Source organism: Apostichopus japonicus, chromosome 17 (assembly GCF_037975245.1).
Source record: "Apostichopus japonicus isolate 1M-3 chromosome 17, ASM3797524v1, whole genome shotgun sequence".
NCBI lineage: Eukaryota > Metazoa > Echinodermata > Holothuroidea > Aspidochirotida > Stichopodidae > Apostichopus > Apostichopus japonicus.
The window spans coordinates 24,004,760-24,025,008 of NC_092577.1; the positions used below are offsets into that span (position 1 = coordinate 24,004,760).

The 20,249-nt window shown below is 40.6% G+C and overlaps 1 protein-coding gene and 1 pseudogene across 1 annotated transcript; one reads left to right on the top strand and one right to left on the bottom strand.

The window, feature by feature from the left end:
• Positions 1-5,541: 5,541 nt before the first annotated feature.
• On the top strand, positions 5,542-5,636 carry LOC139957811 (U2 spliceosomal RNA; annotated as a pseudogene).
• Positions 5,637-15,130: 9,494 nt separating this feature from the next.
• Positions 15,131-16,252, bottom strand: LOC139954737 (uncharacterized). The gene has a single exon (XM_071954654.1). The coding sequence runs from the start codon at positions 16,250-16,252 to the stop codon at positions 15,131-15,133; it is 1,122 nt and encodes a 373-aa protein (XP_071810755.1).
• Between the last annotated feature and the right edge of the window lie 3,997 nt (positions 16,253-20,249).

A 20,249-nucleotide genomic window follows, 5' to 3' on the forward strand; every position in this document is an offset into this window, starting at 1 on the left:
ATTTCAGATTGTTGGTATTCGAAATATGAATGCCTAACATAAAATAAAAGTGCATAAGCTCACCAGTGAAAATGAGTAACTCCTGTTAGAAATGTGGCAATCCAAGAAAAATAAATCATCTGGGGCCCGGAGGCATGATGTCCATATAATTGTCCGAAGAAACGCGTCCAAACAATACACTTTAAATTTACTCCTCCTTGGATAACACAAGCGATGAAAGTTTTTACAGGTGAGAAATAATATCCAAAATTAAATATGTGAGAAAACCTAATAGTAGTTGTTGTAGTTGATGTATAGTGTAGATGAGTAGTAGTATAGTTCCTAGAGTCTTAGCAGAAGATACTTGTTCCTTGGTGGAAGCCTTCTACTAAGAACTGCACATGGTATAGATCTACCGGATTATGCAATGTGCTAGAATTTAAACTGTCTCTTGATTGGCCAGTTGTTGCCATGGTACAAAAACAACTACTGTACTAGGGTACAGTAGTTATGGTATTTCAACAAGAGTGAGCTTGGCTGGTCTAAATTCTATACAGTGACAATGTTGAAAAGGCTGACCAGTGGTGAACTTACTCTACCTATTCGGCATAGCGTGACCCAGGCTTTTTGATCTCTAGAATTTGAAAATTATCGGTGCTTTTTCAACGATATTTCGGCAAAAGACAGGTAAAAACTTGTGAACTTTACGATTTTGTGAAACATGGAATATTACAATGTTATTAGTGATTTACGAAAGTAGTGCCTAAGACCTATATGAACATGTTGACAAGATAATCCGGCACGGCCCACGGTCTAAAAGTATACAGAAAATGTTTATTACTAAATAAAATGGTATTGTTTTTGCTCTTGATTGAAATATTCAGAAATCTCAAGTCTTGCCGAGTCACCATCTGTTTCAATGTCATTGCCACCATCGTTTTATTTCACATAGTGATTTGTCGGCCAGTGACACAATTATACTACCTGATTCATCTCCTTTGTACAGTGTAACTATTGAATTTGTGTATACAGTCATAGTATGAACGGACTAACATAAAAACAAAGGCATCATTTTATGCCTGATCGTTCCACCTTTGGTAACCTTTATTCTCTTCTTCATTGCTCTTTCTTCATATCTCCCTCTCATAGGGCTATGTCATATTGCCTGTAAAAAGGTAGCATTTCATAAGGTTTTATATGTAAATTATTACCTCACCCTAAAGCTTCTCGTTTGGGTGGATTTTCAGGAATGATGAGATGCTACAGCTAGCCAATACAAGCTTTGACATGTGATACCTTGGTTAGTGAGAGTGTAGTAGCACTTTAACTGGCTTAACAAGTCCAAATAATCTCCTTTCGATGCTGTCTCATTTCTCCTTTCAATGCAATCTCCTTTCAATGCAACATTGTGTTACACAGGCTTTCAAGTGACTCCTATTTTCTCCAACTTTTTTAACCTTCCGCTTGTTCATAATCTTCAAATTCTTGTTCAGACTTTTTTACATGACGTCACTCAACTGAACTTCTGATTGAATAAATGAATACAGTGAATATAATTGCATTATTTTACTTGACTTAATGAAGTTCATAAAATAAAATTAACAAAGTTAATTAGTTCTTACATTCCCTGCAGGCCTGGTGAAACATTATGTTCTGTGTTGATTCCCTGCTGAAGGCAAGATTTATGTGCGGTGATGATAGCATGTGTGTCTGTGTGTGACACCTTGGCTTGTGAACCTGATATCTCAAGAAGTCAGAGTTACTTGAACTTCACACTTGTTATTTAGATATCCCCTTAATTATATGTATTTTTTTTTCCTGGGGTTTAAAAGTCTTATCAGGTATATACTTAACAGTCTAAGCGAAAGTTGATGGAGACTCAACCTTGTAGAGGCACATCAATCAATGTAGAGGCACATCAATCAATGCTGCAATGCCCTTGTATTTCTGATCAGGAAAACAAGCCTTCGAAGAGTCTTGGCAAACTGCCAAGACAATATACCCGCGCTGTATATTTGTTATGAGAGGAGGGGGGCCAAGCAGTCACCTGGATTGACACGTGTAAGCTCAACGTTTGCTGCAACGAGCTGTCGACTACGTGAGCGATCCCATGGAATAAACCTCTCTCTCTATTTTTTGGGTGAATTTCCAAGACAAACGCGTTAGTAAGTTGGAAAAGGGGTAGGATACAACCCCAACAAAGGTACAAGCGCTAACGCGCTCCGAGCATACAGTATGCGCTTCGTGAATAATGTTCGATGTTCCGACATTTTAAGCACAGTTGCATTTCGTAGCACCTGATAGCCTAGTCGTGGCTATGCGCTAGGTGGTTTCAATAGGAAGTTGGATACTTCTACTGTACTACACTACGAAATTGACACGTCTCGACATGGAGAGATTTGAGGAGTAACGGGTACGTTATCATAACATTTATTACGTGTTTATTACGTTAAATGTGGTGTGGTAAAAACGTCGACATAACGTTTCTATGAGATATTAATGTTATATTAATGTTATATTAATGTCTTAACGTAAATCGTTTTGAAATATGAGTCTGAAAACGTTTTCGGTGACATACCTCTTACACCACTAATAACGTTACCATAACAAAACACTAGGCCTACATGCTTAGTAACGCTTTAGTGTTTGCTGAGTAACTCCCCGGGCTCCGTTAAGCAGCCAGGGTTTTATGAGGTGGATTTTCTACAAACCCACCCTCTCACCATCTTCACAGCCCCTGTTGGGAGTTTGTTTCTGATGAGTAGGTCTATCGCTCAGTTAGCTCAGGGTTAAAGCCTTTCAGTCATAAGGTCCCCGGTTCAGGCCACCCCAAGAGTAATGTATGTTGTCCAGCTACAGAGTTGTTGAATTTTCATAATCATGGACGTTAAATTTGTATGTAAGAGACTGACTTCAGTCAGCTTGCAGCTTGGTTAAGCCAGTGAGGCTTCTTCTCAAGTTCCTACTTGCAGGTTCATCCTAAATACGTTCTTAAATACATACATTTAATTGTAGGAGTCACATAAACAGTAGCATTGTAGCTTTGTTTAAGATTCTGATGAAGCAAACTATCCATTCAGTACTCAGTCTCATTTTTTGTAGCAGGGTAGCATTGTTTAAGATTCTGTACTCACTCAGCAGAGTGAGATTCTGTACCTTCAGTACTCATTTTTGGAGTCATCAACGGTACTGTGGTACTGAATCAGTACTGTGAGTGCGGCTGTCCTGCAAGCGCTCACAAGGTCACCAAACAGGCCGCTGTCCTTGACTTCTTTAGCAGCAGATACACAGGGTTGGGCTCTCTGGAGCCCTCCGGCGCCCAGGTACGGGGCTTTTGACTACCATCCTCTCAGACAACACGACGGTGGTAACATACTGTAGCTACGTCAACAGACATGGTGGCACCAGGTCAGAGAGATATTGCCGTCTGGCAAGGGAGACCCTCACCACAGCTACAGAATCTGGCATGGCCCTACAAGTCTCTCAGATAGCCAGAAAGGAGAATGTGATGGCCGATGCTCTGCCCAGGGGACAGCTCCACCCTGACGAGTGGACCCTTTCGCAACGAACATGAAGTAGGTTTTTCCACATGTTCAGCAGACCTCTGATAGACCTGATTGCGACACAGGGCAACAATGGGCTGCTCATCTTTGTTCAGGCGGCCCACCCGCAGGCCTTCCACATAACGCCAGGTCCCTGTCGCGAAACGGACCGGAAGCTTACATCTTCCCCCTCTTGGCATGGTCAGCCATCATAGTGGCCCCGCTGACCCCGGTTCGGGGAAAAGTTATCCAGCTCCTAGCGGACGAGCCAGCGATCCTGCCGGACAAACCACAGTCGGTTGTCCCATAGACGGGGCGCTGGCTCACCCGGACAGCAAGGGCCTACAATTAGGTGCCTGGAAATTGTCTGGTGTTTCCTTAGACAGAAAGGACTTTGGCCGCCAGAGTGAGAACAACCTTGGTACTTACGTTTTCTGCCTACGGAGATTCAGAGTATGCCGAACGAAACAGACTCTGCCTACCATGGCCTTTCTAACCTTGATCGCTGACTCCTTACCCACACTGTTCCAAGAAGGGAGGCAGGGTGTAGACGATCAAAGACTTTCGTTCGTTCGTTCGTTCGTTGGTTATTTAGATATCCCCTTAATTATATGTATTTTTTTCCTGGGGTTTAAAAGTCTTATCAGGTATATACTTAACAGTCTAAGCGAAAGTTGATGGAGACTCAACCTTGTAGAGGCACATCAATCAATGTAGAGGCACATCAATCAATGCTGCAATGCCCTTGTATTTCTGATCAGCTGAGTTTGGAATGTTGTATCCACAATGTTCCTTATAGTGACAAATAATCACTACGTCAATTAACTTTGTGGCTGAATTACAGATAAGGACGAGAGCCCAAGATGTTTAGGAACAGTCTAAGATTGAAAGAACCACCTTTCCCCAGCGAAAAAAAAGGGGCAGCGAAAGCAATTTGCACACCAAATGATAAAAAAAAACACCTCTCTTTTTCGCTTTACGTGTAGTAGCGTTGTCACCAGATCATTTTCTATAGAAGTGGGTAATGGAGTTGATTCATTTGCTTGTTTCATCGAAAACGCATATTACAACCAACCTAGCATGAGACTGCAGTGAAAAAATAATATCCGCAGTGATCTGTATGCACCAGGTACTAGTGGACGTAAGAGAAAGGGTTTAGGACTTGGAAGAATCATATGGCTACACAAATTGGCATCTCCCTCGTGGTAAAACCAAGGAAAATCAAGAAGAAAAGCGTAAAATTTCGAAAACTGACTTTTCCAAACCAAGTCAAAATGCTAACAAGGTTGGCAACCTGATGAAAGTGCAGAAGCTCAGAACTTATATGTTTTATACTGTTTCAGGAAGATGCTGACTTTTGTACTTTCCAAAATGATCTACCGTCACCATGTGTGGTATATGCTGGTGAGTATGATGACTTACAAGATCTACTGCATATCATTTCAGTCATATCCATTAGCACATACAATGCAATAAAATTTTTGTTTCTGTTATTCCATTTTATCTCTATCCTAATTACTATGATTGGTATCACATATCAATGCAGTAGATCATCAGGTTTTCACTTTTTTTGTGGTGAAGTGCGTTACGGTGGACCACTAGGATTCATCCACAGTGCAAGAGTTTCACTTGCAGGCTACTCTTGCATAATTTCTGAAAGAAATTGCTTTAAAAAAGTATACTGTAAGATATTAATAAGAAATGCTTTTGTTTTTATGTAACAGGTGGCAATCCATTTCTTAGCAAGAGAATGGCAATAACAGTTGATCGGGAGCCTCTGCTGTATCCTATATCCATTATTGCTGCGTTGATGGTGTTGTTCATGAGCTATTATGTGTTCAACATGTGCTATCCCACAGAGGTTCAAGCAACCATGGAATACATACAGAGGTACAGTTTCAACCTAGTTTCTTCACAGACTAACAAAGGAGGTGCATTCAAACTACAGTTCCTCCATCTTTTTGAGATCCTCCAAGTAGAACTGCAAAGTCATCTTCAGTTTCTTTAGTAATAGCTTTATGTCGCTTCTCGGCCTTTTGGCTAAGATCATGTGTAGTATCTGTTCTTTTAGGGAATGGTGATACAAACCTGACGATGATCACACAGTCACAGTCCCGATGCAGGGGAATGGGCTGAGAGCGGATCAGTCGTTTGGTAGTTTGGTTTTCGTGCCCAGGTTCTTTCCTGGGTGACTTTTTCTTAAAAAGTAGCTTTATGTCGTTGTCAATGCCAACAAATGTTGTGCAACATTCACTGTTTTCATTAAACTACTGGTGCACCTGTCTCGACATGCAAATTACAACAGTTTATAAATAATAAAATCGGATACAAATAAAAACGTTACTCTGTTTTTAATATCATATGTAAAAAGTTCAGATGTGTTGGCCAAAAGTATTAAGCTACTTGAGTTAACTGCACTGATTGTTTATTATTTAACGCCGTATACTTTGTTTGTTTAATGATACATCCATTTCGAAAGTGCTGACTGTGAACTATTCTGCTAAAAATCTTAACCTTAATCTTAACCTTACTTCATAAACAATAAGGTAATCTTCTTGCTTCAGAAGTCTTTTCTTAAATGAAAAAATATGATTCTGTTCAGAAGAAGCTGATAGTAGCTTTTCCAGTACAAGTTGGATATAATTATATCAAAACATCCCAAATTTTAGCACTCAAGTACATTTTGTGATTGTTCTATATATTGAAAAGGGTTATTTGGACTGCCAAAAATATCCCAGTGTGCCTGAGCATTTCAATGGAAGTTTCATCACTTTCACATTGAGCATAATTGTAACAATTTTTTTATATTGAATTGGAAGTTGTTCTGATAGCAGTAAAGCTTGTTTCCAAGAGTGCACTCATTCGAAACAAAGTATTTTTACTTTAAGTAATGTAAGCATATAACTACTATTTGAGTTTCATACTGTTAATAGCTTTTTCTTTCATGTTCAGTTTCAAGGCAACTTAAGTGGTTTCCAGGTTCATGTTATGTTTCGAAATGAAATGGGGGTGTAGGCGGTTTTACACTATGTTAATAGTAGGAAAGACTAGGGTAGGTTCTTATGACCAACTACACCGGTTTCTGCTCTCAACTTTTATAGGAGGAGCTTCATCAGTAGTAAGCCTTGAATATTTTATATTCGGCATGAGCGTCTCGTTCTCAAAATGCATCTATTTTCTGTGCACGAGTTTTCATGGACTCATAGTGCATCTATAAGAACATCTAAACGAGCTTCGTGTGAACCTTGAGAGTCACTGATTCTTCGTTAGTACGAAACCTTGAGTTAAGAAGTAAATCTTTGAGATTTTGGGCCCTTTTGTAGGCAGGAATCGGTTCTTTTGGAAACAGTTTGGATAATTCCGCGTGTTGCGAAATTAAGTGCCAATGTTTCAAAAGTGTTTTTTTCAAATGATATGGGGTGTATAGGTAAGCTTCAACACCAGTGGTGGTTCCTTTTCTTTAGGTTTGGTAGTGAGGTAATGCCTACGGTTTTCAAATGTTATTCCTTTAGTGGCTGTGGCAACTGCCTCTTTCTTATAGTTACGAAGTACCAGTTTCTCTGTGAACGCGTTCTTTTTCTGTAAGAAATCAGTCTCGTTGTTACAGAGACGTGCGTATCGTAATATTTCCCCTTTAATGAAGCCTTTAAAAGTGGCAAGTAGGTGTGCAGTTTCTGTCGAGGTATTGGAAGGTTTCCGTGGGTTTGCTGTGGACTTTAGTGTCTAACAACCCATTGGTTTCGAACCATGTACCTTTGAAGATTTTCAAATCTACGTATGCAGTGGCGTAGGTAGCATTTTTTGTGTGGGGGGCCATGGGGACTGTTCTTTCTTGTGCGGGGCCGGAGGTTACTATCTAAGCGGAGCGCCACCTTGGTTGGCGCGGAGCGTACAGAGAAAATTTGAGATTTCACCACCCCCCAGATCGCAGGAGATGGCACCTGTGAGGCAACATAGCAACCAAAAAGATGTGCAACTTTGGTGACAGAAATGCAAAAAAAAGTTCTCTTTCATGCTGACTGACCTTGCCAACTCAGCCAGACTTTTAACTTGACGGAAGTTGGCATCATTTGTCGTTTCAAGGTATCAAGGCCTTTCTCCTAACTCAAACCCCTGTGGGCTACCGGTAGGTTTGCAGGGTATGCCCACATGTGGACTTAAATAGCAATAGAGGAAGGGGATGAAAGACTAACACGCATGGTCCACATTGGTGGCTCGGTGCTAATTAGGCCATTTATTGGTTTTTTTTGAGGCACCTGTCATCAGAATGTGTGTTTTTCTGCCAATCGATGACCGATAACATGTATTGGTATGTAAATTTGTACTTCATATATCTAGCAACACTCTAAAAACAAATGAGTGGATTTCATTCCATTGGAGTGATCACTCGGCGCACTTCAAATTAAGAGGGAAATTTAACTCTATTGGGGTTAACCCTCACTCCTAATATGAGTGAATATAACTCTATTAGGAGTTTAGATTTACTCCAATGGAGTGGAAATTCACTCTTATACCGGAATGTGCTCAGTGATCACTCCCATGGAGTGAAATTCACCTATGTTTCTATAGGAAAAAGAAAGTTGGGGGGCATATGCTACAGATAACGCCTGGCTGCAGGTGATTATGATCCCGACACCTCAGCCCTGCCGGACTGTTCTTAATGTCTGGAGCTTGTGCAGTTGTGCCCATCCGAACTCTCTGATTACTCGGACTACCTCCTACCTAGCAAGCGGATTCAATTATTCCTGCCTACAGAAGGAACCAACATGCTGTACATGGAGTTTGAATCTGAAAAACAAGAAGGGTCATAATTCTCCAATATGGATATTGTAGTATTGTTAATAGACTGATCAAACATTGAACTTGAGCTCATAACCATTGTATGTTAATCTAACAATTTTCAACCGTCAGATTTGATTAGCAGTGCCAAAACTATTTCCCAATGTGGGGCGCTGTTTTTTTCCAAACCCATTGGCCATGCGGAGCATCACGCACATATTGACAACAATTCATACCAAGTCTTTGCTATAACCAGCCGGAGACTTAAACCCCACACCTATGGCTGCTACTAAAAAATTTCAATTCTGCTTTTCTACTAATAAACAAATAGAACAATGCTATAGTAGTTAGTAATTCCTCATAATCATACACAAAACAATATCCATGCACTTGCAACCTCAAATTTATTATGTTTACATATAAACATATTTTCACAGTAGCACTGATGAGCTTATCAAATAAATCAGTAACTGATGAGCCAATCAAATAAAACATCATGAAACACTAGCAATGTACTTGCAACCTTAATTCAGTTACATATTATCAGTATATAATCAAGATATTTCCAACAATACGCTTATTTCTGCCAAAAATGGCATTGTCTACACTCTAATTATACACAAAACAATAAGTTCAAGATACTGTTGTTTTTGTCACAGATAAGGTGCAGGTTTTAGACCGCAAAAACGACCTACTTGTTTCTGCTTCTTCTCAAATTCTCTGCTCCCTCTATTCTGTTATTAGTTTTGCTATTACATGAATCTTCACTTGCGAAAACAAAAGATAAACTTTTTCCACTGAACCTTCATGCTTTGCCTAACAAACTATAGTCAATCATTCCCAGACAGCCACACAAATGATAACCGGTAAACTGATGATCTTGCCATCTTGTGGGGGGGGGGGGGGTGGGCGTTTTGTCTCTGCAGGTCGGCGGGCGTATGTTTTTTTGGCTCGCTAGACCTGAGTTTCGTTTGTCAGAATGGGATGGTTCGGTAGTGCCCTTTGGCCGTGACGTTTTGTATCCCGCATGGCGGGTCACGTAAAAAGCACTGATCTTGCCAAATATCAGGCAACAACATTCCTCATTGTTAATGTTAAGGACAATTTTGTGACTGAAATTAGCACACCACCACTGAGCATGTTACACATTCATGCAAAGTATCACATGTTTACATGCTAAGTATCAAGATACACAGTATGCTACGTTCGTATATCCGACGCACTCGATACTTACGATACGGTCCTGGAGAAACAATTTCCATTTTTTAAGGCGATACAGTAGTGAGAACAGGCACAGCCGCAAGTTTGCAGGAATTTCAGAATTCCCAATATTTTATATCTCTACCAGTAGTGAAAATCATGTTTCGACAGTTTCGTGGCCATAAAAAAGTTGTTTTGTGGAATATTCAATGACATATATTCATTTGACTCGAGGCAATATATGAATACCTGATACCTCGGCTCAGTACAAACCGAGCCAATCTTTTGATAGATTGTTGCGCAAGGTGGAAGCACTCAACATATTTTCAGCAGATATCGATATCGCGCAGCACAACAAGGTTTGTGGTGTATGGTCGCATCGACCATTGCCATGCCATGCTGTGTGACCATTCTCATGATTACTATAGATATTTTCTTATTCTGCCAGATGCAGAAGAGAAAATCGTGTAACTATCTCCCAAATTATTGAACAAAAAATATTACTGAATCGCACTGATTTTTAATTTTGTTTACCCCATTCCCAGTGGGGGGGGGCCAGCCGATTTCATGAGGGGCCTCGGCCCCAAGGTCCCCCCCCCCGTAGGTACGCCACTGTAGGTATGTTACCTCGGTGTGTGATATTTCTACCGTAAACTTTAAGAAGCGGTGTATTTCATTCAACCTTTTTACTAGGTGTTCAAGTTCCTGATGTGTACCGTCGTAGAGCAATAGAATGTCATCTCTATAGCGGAGCAATTTTAAGATTTTATTATCTGTCGGTAAAATCGAGAGGGGGTTATAGCGCTCACGAGGGTTAAATCTCTGCAAAAATAAACTAAGTCCGAGATCTGTGCAGTGCGTTATAGTATCATTAAAAAATTCCCATTGACTTTGTGTTAGCTCCGTGAGGCGTTGCAAATGTTCAAGGCCCCCAGTCCCAAGCCCCCCAAGGGTGGTACTCAAACTTCATGAACGTCTAGCTGGTACATACGAAATTTGGGTCAGGACTTAAGTTTGGGTCAAATCCTTCTTTTCCATGGCGCACGGGGCCCGAAACACATGCCAAATATGCTAATTCTGTTTTGGACTAAAAAAATGAAACAGCTCCCATTGACTTTGTGTTAGCTCCGTGAGGCTTTGCAAATGTTCAAGGCCCCCAGTCCCAAGCCCCCCACGGTATGGTACTCATACTTCATGAAAACCTAGCTGGTACATACGAAATCCCTATTTTCCACGGCGGATAACCTTATTCTATTACAACATTCTTAACAACTCCTGAACCTTACGCCAACTATGTTAACTTGATTATTTCTGTATCGTACGGAAGCGTAGAAAGGACATTGCATTGACTTGCACACTATATCACTACGTCAAACTTTTTAAAACTGCGTTTTGCACACTTCGTACAACTTGTCAATACTAAGAGGCTGGATGACAAAATATACAAGGGAAAAATACAAGCACAGAGTACACACAGTACAAATATAATTTTCCAATTTCAGATTTCATGACACATGTATCTGCCTAAGTTCTACCCTAGTTTCTTCACAGAAAGTAATGATGTTACTATACAGTCATGGAAAGCAATCGGATAGTGATCGCATTGAATACGCCTTTCAAACTATTTCGTAATTACGAACAGCAGAACAGTGTTAATAAAGTGATATCAATTGGAAATATGTTTGGTACAATGTGTAAAAGTTAAGAACTGACGTTTCGATCCTAGCAGGATCTTCTTCAGAGGCTCAAGGACAAAATAAGTGACAAATACAAGCACAGAGTACAGGCAGGTTAATGAATATAGTGAATAGGGAGAACACAAGAGTAAGGTGAAAGAGGATTAGTAGACAAAGGTAGTGAGAGAACTAAGAAATTTACAGGGGGAGAGGAGAGATACAGCAAATAAACTGCGGAGGGACAAAGGGCGCATTCAAAGAAGGGGATTGGAATAAACTGAAGAAGGACAAAGACAGGGCTTCTTTAGGGTCGCCATTGTTGGAATCTATTGCTATCCAGAGTCAAATTATGGAGCTGTGATTTCAAAGAATCGTAACCTTTACTTACACCCAGTGAAGCACTGGAATAACACAGAGTCACTTCTAGGCGTTCCCATGTACTCTGGTTTGCTGAAAGCATGCATAGGTAGAGCTAAAATGAAAACAGCAGATAAGATCTCTTGTAGAGTTTGCGGCATCCAGTATGTTGGTGAAACCAGAACCACCCTCAAGAAGATATTCTATGGTCACAGATCAACAGTGGATTTTGCTTCCCCCCCCCCTCCTTTCCTTCTCCCCCTGGTTACCTCCATTCTCTTGGCTCTCTTCCACCTTTTTTCTCCACACCTCCATGTCTTTGTCCTTCTGCAGTTTATTCCGTACCCTCTTCCCTAATACTTCCTTTGTCCCTCCACAATTTGTCTCCTGTACCTCTCCTCTTTCTGTGTAAATTTCTTCGTTCTATCCTTCCTTTGTCTAAAAATCCTCTTTCACCTAATTCTTTTGTGTTCTCCCTATTCTCATTAACCTGTATGTCCTTCAGCCACTGGAAGATCCTGTTAGGATCGAAACGTCAGGCCCTTAACTTTTACACATTGTACTTAACACATGCGCGTATCCAGGGGGGGGGGGCGTTGGGGACGAAACGTGATATACGCACAGAGCGGAAGGCCCGGGTTCGAATCCCTGTGGAGGCTGGAAGTTTTTTCACTGTTCTTGATTTTAAAACTCATTACGATTTTCATTTATATATATTCATTTGCCTTTGTCGTTTACCTCCATTGCATTAACATAAAGTGTGTTCAAAGTATATCTATTTCAAGATCCGGCTTTAGGAATCACAAATGATTTCGAGTTGGTTAGCATCATTTTTGATCTCTAGAGTAAGGCAAAATATGTCATCAAAAACAGAAGCAGTATTGTTCGATACAGGTGACAAACGCCTACAGTGGAATTACGACCTTCCTTACCGGTTTCGAACTTCTGGACAAACAATCAGCGTCCATAGCCTAGTGGTTAGGGTGTCCGCGTACAGAGCGGAAGGCCCGTGGTTCGAATCCCTGTGGAGGCTGGAAGTTTTTTTCACCGTTCTTGATTTTAAAACTCATTACGATTTTCATTTATATATATTCATTTGCCTTTGTCGTTTACCTCCATTGCATTAATATATATATATAAATATAAATATGTAAATATAAATATATATATATATTTATATATATATATATTTATATATATATACCGTATATATATATATATACCGTATATATATACCGTATATATATATGTGTGTGTTCAGACTAGTTGAGACTATATATATATATATATATATATATATATACAACAATACTATATTAGAATATCATGACGCGTGTGTGTGTATGATCGCCTTAAACAATTGTAAAATTGTGCTATGAAACCAACTGTGGCTGATCTTGAACTCGAACGAGTCGTCGGGGAACATGACACATTTCGGTATTAGACCAAATCTATGTGCGAACTGAACTAGACTTATGTCCTTCGATGCAACACTGCCATTCAGTTCGCGGTTGTATAACCTAATTGTTACCCCACCCTAGTACCGTCAGTCATACAATGAATCTAAAAATAAATTCCGCATGTGATTTGAGAATTGAGCACATTTCCTGTGAATATCATGTAGTGGACCCAAAGGCGTATCATTGCCGGGGCGGACGCACGCATCTCTTCCTGAGATTGTTCACATCTACATAACAACGCGCGCCCCACCCCTACGCCCAGCACTTCTTATCGCTTCCGGATGAGTTACGAAACTTAATTAAAGACCGTCGCCCCAGGGACGTAGCTAAGGTCTGATAATTGGGGGGAGGTGTATTACCTGAAATTCCAACTGGATGGGTTTTGGAACCAGAAAATTCCGACTGCTGCCTTGTTCCCCCCCCCCCCCCTTTGATACTCATCAACATTTCCATGAACGCGCGAGTAGCGCGCGGATTTTTTCCCCGATACCACTTTACAAATTTAAACTTATTAATCACTCTGGTTAAGCAAGTAAGCAACTGAGTATAGTTATCTGCTTGAAGGCTACATAGACTACTGACTACAAAAGCTACGTTAATGTAACAGAGGGGAATTGTTTTCAACAAATTATATTCGACGACATAGTCAATGACCAAAAAATACAGTGCTTTTTACTAGCACGCTTAATATTATTTTCCTTTGGGGTGGGGGGGGTGTGGGTGGGGCTGTTAACCACTCGCGTGAAAAAGTGTTCAATTGTTCACTTCATTTCAACTGAGCATTTGGAATGAAGTGAAGAATTAAACATTTTGCCCAAAAATGTCCAATTGACGAGATACGATAAGTTGTCAATTCAACATTTTGCAGAAAATGTTTCAATTGCTCAGTTGGAATGAAGTTAACAATTAAACATTTTCCCAAAAATGTCCAATTGGTGAGGTATCATAAAGTTGTCAATTAAACATTTTGCAGAAAGTTGTTCAATTGCTCAGTAGGCTGGTTAATATACTGCAACGTTAGGTACCGTGTTCGAAGCAGCGATTTGTCGTAACGTAGCGAGCTAAGAAATGTGTTATTAAGTAATTATTTGTGTATCAAGTAATTTGGGTCAGAATTTATGTAGTGACCAAAGTGTTAATTAAGAAAAATAGGAACGATATGTTGACCCGTTATTGTGTTATAGGCCACTGAGAGTCACGTAGCCACTGAACGTAAGTGGGTATATAGTTAAACAAGTTCATGATGATACATGTTGGTTGTCAATTTGAAAACGATCGTTAGCCATGATTTGGTAGTTATTTGTCTGTTAGATTTTGGGAAAGACTGTTAATTTACGATCTAGCGAACTTGGAATACTTTAATCAAATTCCTTATATTATATACCACGTGAACGGACGTCTCTCTGGTGATTGATTTACTCGCCAAATACCTTCTCAATAGTTAGCCAGCCATATACTCATAAATATATTTTTTCTCATCGCGTACCTACTCATGAGAAGTCTACTCGCTGGTCCCCTGCTCGTTAGTTATCTACTCGCGAGACATCTACTCGTGAGAGAACTACTCAATTATATTTTATCATCGTTTACCTACTCATGAGAAATGTACTCGCTGGTCCTCTACTCAAATTAGTGAGAGAACTACTCAAATTATATTTTTTCACTTATGAGAAATCTACTCCTGAGACGTTTGCTCAGTTGTATTCTCAATGTTTAGCTGCGTACTGGAGACCTGCTCATAGGATACTTTCTCAAGAGCAACTGTGGTATATGAACTGGGGAGAACACTGCTTATTGTTATCTAGTATACTCTACTTACTCGCGAGTAGCTGTGCTGGTGAGAAACTTTCTCAGATACCAGTGAATGTATTTACTCAGGTATACGTTATTATTACATGCTCATCATAGGTCATTGCTAGTTTCCAGGCTCAGTGTTACTCTTGAGCAGTTACTCAAGGTTGAAACCGTTTTACACACTGAGACACTGTAAATCCGTCTTGCTGTTCTTCGACTCACCAGTTAAGAATAATCATCTGTAGAAATTTGAGAAATAAAGTGATTTTCAAGAAACAACACAGAAAGTTCTCTTCATCATTTTGGTTGACTGTGCTTGTATACAGTGGACCGAGGGTCAACGTTACAATATCATCGACCCGAACGTTTCGTCTGTCGGCGTTCCATTTCTTGCGAGGAACCAGCAGTGGAAATACGTCACGATTCCAACATTTCCAGAACGCATTAACGATTCTTCGTACAAATTCCACTGTATGCTTCGGGTTCTTGGTTTCTCTGAAAGGACCTTGTGGAACTGTGGTTCACGCTCGTCCCAATAACATATCGTTAGGACAAAGATATGATCCGTCGTCAGGGTCATTAGGCAATCTTCCAATTGGACGCTGATTAAACAAATTGGCAACTTACAACTTTTGACAAGCGGTTCAACGCAACCGTTCTGATGGGGTGCTAATGACGTAGCGAATTTCCATTCCACTCCTTTGTCAGCACAAAATTCTTGAAGTTGTGTCTCATCATATTCTTTGATCATTTCTTGCAGTTCTTTCTGTGCTCCAACAAACTGTTTTCCATTGTCGCTTGTAATAACTTTCGGGCATCCTCGATATGCCAAGAATCTTCTGAGAACTTGGATGAACTCCATTGTTGAAGCGTCGGTTGCAAGATCTAGGTGTACTGTTCTTGTGTTCAGGCAAGTGAATATTACTCCATAATGCTTGCTAGTTTTGTTGCGACCAACTTTCACGCTGAATGGTCCAAAATAGTCAGAAGCTGTATAGTAGAAGGGGGGAATCTCGGGCATCAAGCGATATTTTGGCAAATCAGCCATAAACTGTGACTCAGTTTTATGCACAGCATAATTTTTGCATAGCATCTTCTTACATAGCACGCACCTATGCTTCACTGTTTTCGCAAGCTTCTGCACTCCTATTATCCAATATTTTCTTCCTACTTTGGCAGCGGTAGTTGCCACGCCATCATGACCAATTTCATGAGTTTGCCTTGTACTTAGCATTGATATTGGATGTTGTATGGGATGACGGCAATCGTAAGAAAGCAGTCTCTTCTCAACTCGCCCACCAACATGGATGATTCCTTTCTCTTCAAATGGACTGAGTGTTTTGCATTCTCCCCTTTTAATCTGGTCATGTATGGATTTCAGAGCTTCTTGAATCCAATACATTTCTGCCCTTTCTAACTCTTGAAGGGTTGAGTGTTCCAGTCTCAGGTCAGCTAGTATAATCATCCTTGTGGCATCTAAGTTTTAGGTGGCTGAGAAATCTTTGTACATAAGCGGTTACCCTCATCAATTTTCTCCAGCTTGAAAACCTTTTGCAATTAATGAAATCTGACTTTGTCACCGTGGCAATCTGAAAAATTGTCCGTTTTTCATCAACTCCTGTATCAATTTGAACTTCTTGGTGTGGCCATTCTGTCTGTGGTTGGCATAAGAATGGAGGTCCTGTTATCCATCTATCAGATAACTTCTCTACAGGAACACCTCCAGAGATATCATCTGCCGGATTTATGTCTCCCGGCACATGCTTCCATTGCGTGTAGGATCTGATCTCTCCGATTCGAGCAGAAAAAAAAGGTTTGAAAGTCCTTGCCTCGCTGTGAATCCATCCTAGGACTATCATACTGTCGGTCATGTAGACAGTTTCACTGATCTCTAAGGTGGTTTCTTCCTTGAAAGTTGAACTGCCATAACTGCTGCTTGCAGCTCAAGTGTTGGAACAGAGAGTTTCTTTAACGGAGCCAAAGGCCAAATTTGACCCTAACCCCAAAATCTCTCATATAGTATTTTTCTCTGCTGAATATTTCTCTTTGGGGTGTATATAATCAGATCTAGGGTGGTGTGGACCTGTAACCCTTGTTAAATATTCAAAATGGCGTCCAAGATGGCCGCCATAAAATACCAAAAAACATTATTTCAGTTTAAATTTCATTTAAGGTTTTTTGCCACAGATCAATAATTTTGGGGTCTAGTCATATGTTTTTGGGTACATGTACCGTTGCTGTGGCAACTATCTATATTTATACCATTTAGTCAGTAAAAGCCAGAAACAATGTCAAAACAGCCTTTATTTACAGAAAATGTTGGAAAATCATTTATTGTTTCTTAGGAATATGCTAATGATCCTAAGGTATAATGGAATAAGGTTTGACGAGTAAAAATTTCTTGTTACCATGATAACCACTAACCATTTAAAAAGACAATGATGATGTTTAAATGTTTAAGATAAGATTACACAAGCCCTTTATATTTGATCGCAGTCAAACATTTTCTAACTCTTAATTCAGATTTGTTGAAAAATACCCCTCCTTTAGTTGTGTATAGATCATCCCCCTTTATTTTGTACCATCCTAGCTGCATCACTTACCTCCACAAAAAATGATATAACCCAAAATGTAATACATTCTCCACTCATACAGTTTCATTGTAACAGTAGTGACCTATTCAGCTCTCTGTGCATTGTCAAGTTTTCTGTTCTGCAGACATTGATTGAAGCGCAATTCTATCTGTACTCCAGGTAGGCAGTTCTAAAAATAATTTTACCATTTTAAATTACATTCATCAAATCACAAAGATTGTTTAGTGTTTGATTATAATCTGTTTCAAGGCAGCGGACATCTCAGTATTTGATAGTGTGATTTAAAAAAAAAATGGCAAACCGGTGGTTAGGCAGATTTCCCTTTGACTTAGTGTGGTGTTAGGCTACCATGTGGTCGAAGATAACAGCAATAACGAAAGCATTCCATGGATATCTTATAACTGCGTCACAATTTCAGCTAATAAACATATGGTTAGGCTTAGCTAGATTTCTCATTGACATAGTGTGGTGTTAGGCTTCCATGTGGAAGAAGTTATTATTCGTTTATTTCATAGAAGGAAAGGCTGACAAGGAATTTGACGAAAACTGTTGATCTCTTTTCAAGCGTAATCACCCTGGCACACTAATTGGCCCCACGAAACTGTAATTTCAACAGAATTGCAAGTGTAACATTAATACTGCTGTTGTTTGTTTTAATGTAGAGCTAAACCATGGAGCAGGGCTGCGTCTTTTAAGTTCAAGTATGGCACTGAGTGTAACGAGAATGCAACGCTCGCAGAGGCTATTGGTCTGGCACGAATAGAAACGATTATCAATGCGAGCAAAGTTTATGGGGACACTTTGCATGTAGATCTTGAAACACAGCTTGCTGAAAACGAGTGCTTGAAGATTTATTAGCACAGAAACTGCGTGTCTCGGTATACATCAAAAACCAACCTTGCCAAGTATAAGAACAATGTGAGTGCCCCGCCAGCCAAAAGACTTGACTTCATTCAAGCTCCATTGCCTGTACTGTGGCCAAGCCTGTAAAATAAACAAGAATCCAAGGAATCCTCAAAGATGGAGATCAGCCTACCTGTGTCGTTCAACTCATAGTGTACACTGTGATAAGCCCTACAAAGAATATCTCCTTGAAAAATGTCACTCTCGTAACGACCACTGGGCAAATGAAGTCCAAAGTCGCATTGAAGGCGCTGTCAGTGCACTTGCATGCAGTTGATGCTCGCTACCACAAGGACTGCATGAGCTTATTTGTGAGCAACCGGTGCCGTTTAGATGATGAAAAAGGCACAACCGAACAGCCAGAGACAGACAAAGCCCTGCAGTTTGTGATAGAAACCCTACAGGTCGACATAAGTCGAATTTGGAACTCAGTTGAACTCTTCAAGGAATACCAGGATAGTCACGGGGTGTGCACTCACACGCGTCCGTCTCATAAAAAAGGAGTTGCGAAAGTACTTTGGTAATGACTTTGTTGTCATTTCAACTCCTGGTTATGCCATCTTAATTGCATTCCCATTCCACAAGAATGCTGCCCTGATGCTCAAGATGATTAAGGACGATGAAGAGAATGATGACATTGAGAGTAACGTTAGCGTTTTGGCCAAGCATGTAGTGAAGGGGTGCAAGTCTTCATCCTGTGACAAGTCAAAGTACCAAGTGCACATCAATAAGGATGTTGCTGCTGAGTACGCGTCTAGTACAGTGATGAGGTTACTGGCTGCTCTGTCCTCAGTTGGATACTACCTTACCAGCGCTGTTCATTGCCAATATTATCACAGACGTCATAACAAACATCTGCATCTGCTGATACTGTCAGACAGGGAATATCTGATTCTGAGGAGGGTCTTATCCCAGTTGTGGCTGACAAGTTCTCCAAATGGAAAGCTCTCCACGCACTCGTTGGCAATGATCATCATGCAAACGACCCATGAAGATGACACCCCAACAAGTGAAACCATTCCACGTCTAAAGAAGTGTGAAATGGCTAAGCCAATTGCAGATGGACAGGAAAGTGATGTGAAAATTTCACATGTCAAAAAAAAAGAACACCAATGGCAGAGCTCCAAACATCCTCACTCTCATCAGATATTCTAAATCATCAGGATGTGTCACGGAAGAGAGCTGCGGAAAATGACTTTGCCTTTGGTACCCAAGACAAAAATTGTTTACCTACCGCTCATTGATAAGCCTCCTGCTGATTCAGCAACAATGATGACAGCAATGGTCAAGGTAAAGCAGATATCAGAGACTGCTGGACAGAGATACACAATTCTCACGCTTGACCAACAACTATACCGCATCGCATTGAATGTTCTGTGGGAGAATCAAGGAAGGTTTTTTCACTTCTATCTGAGACTAGGTGGTATGCACTTATTGATGAGTTACTGTGGCTGCATTGGTACGCTGATGGCTGACGCCGGGATAGCAGAAATACTAAGTGCTGCTTTCGGAGGTGTACTGAAAATGCTCATTGGCAAGAAGTTCCCACAAAAAAAACAACCTATATTATGTAACGACCACACAGCCCCCACACCTACCAAGTAACTCACTCTAAATTTCATCCGGGGAACGCCGTCCCGATAGTAGACGACAGGCTTGCGCCAGCGTCTACGAAAGGCAGTGTCGGAAAGCCGTGCATGGTCCGCCTCCATGCGCAACCTGATGTCACTCTGCACGAGGGGGACAACATCCTCTGCCCTCCAGACGTCCCCATCGAAAACTAGGCGGCATCTGCTGTTCCAGATGTGTCTCCTGATGACAGCGGCAAACAACAGCAGATCCCTAACCCAGATTGGGCACACAGGGGGCAACAAACCATACAAACAAAATCACTACTAATGGCCCACTGTGTGCAACCAATAACACCAATAACGAAGGCGTGAAACCAATCCCACACCAACCGGA

Coding starts and splice junctions, on each gene's coding strand:
- LOC139954737 (XM_071954654.1), bottom strand. CDS start 16,252: ATGATTATACTAGCTGACCTGAGACTGGAACACTCAACCCTTCAAGAG.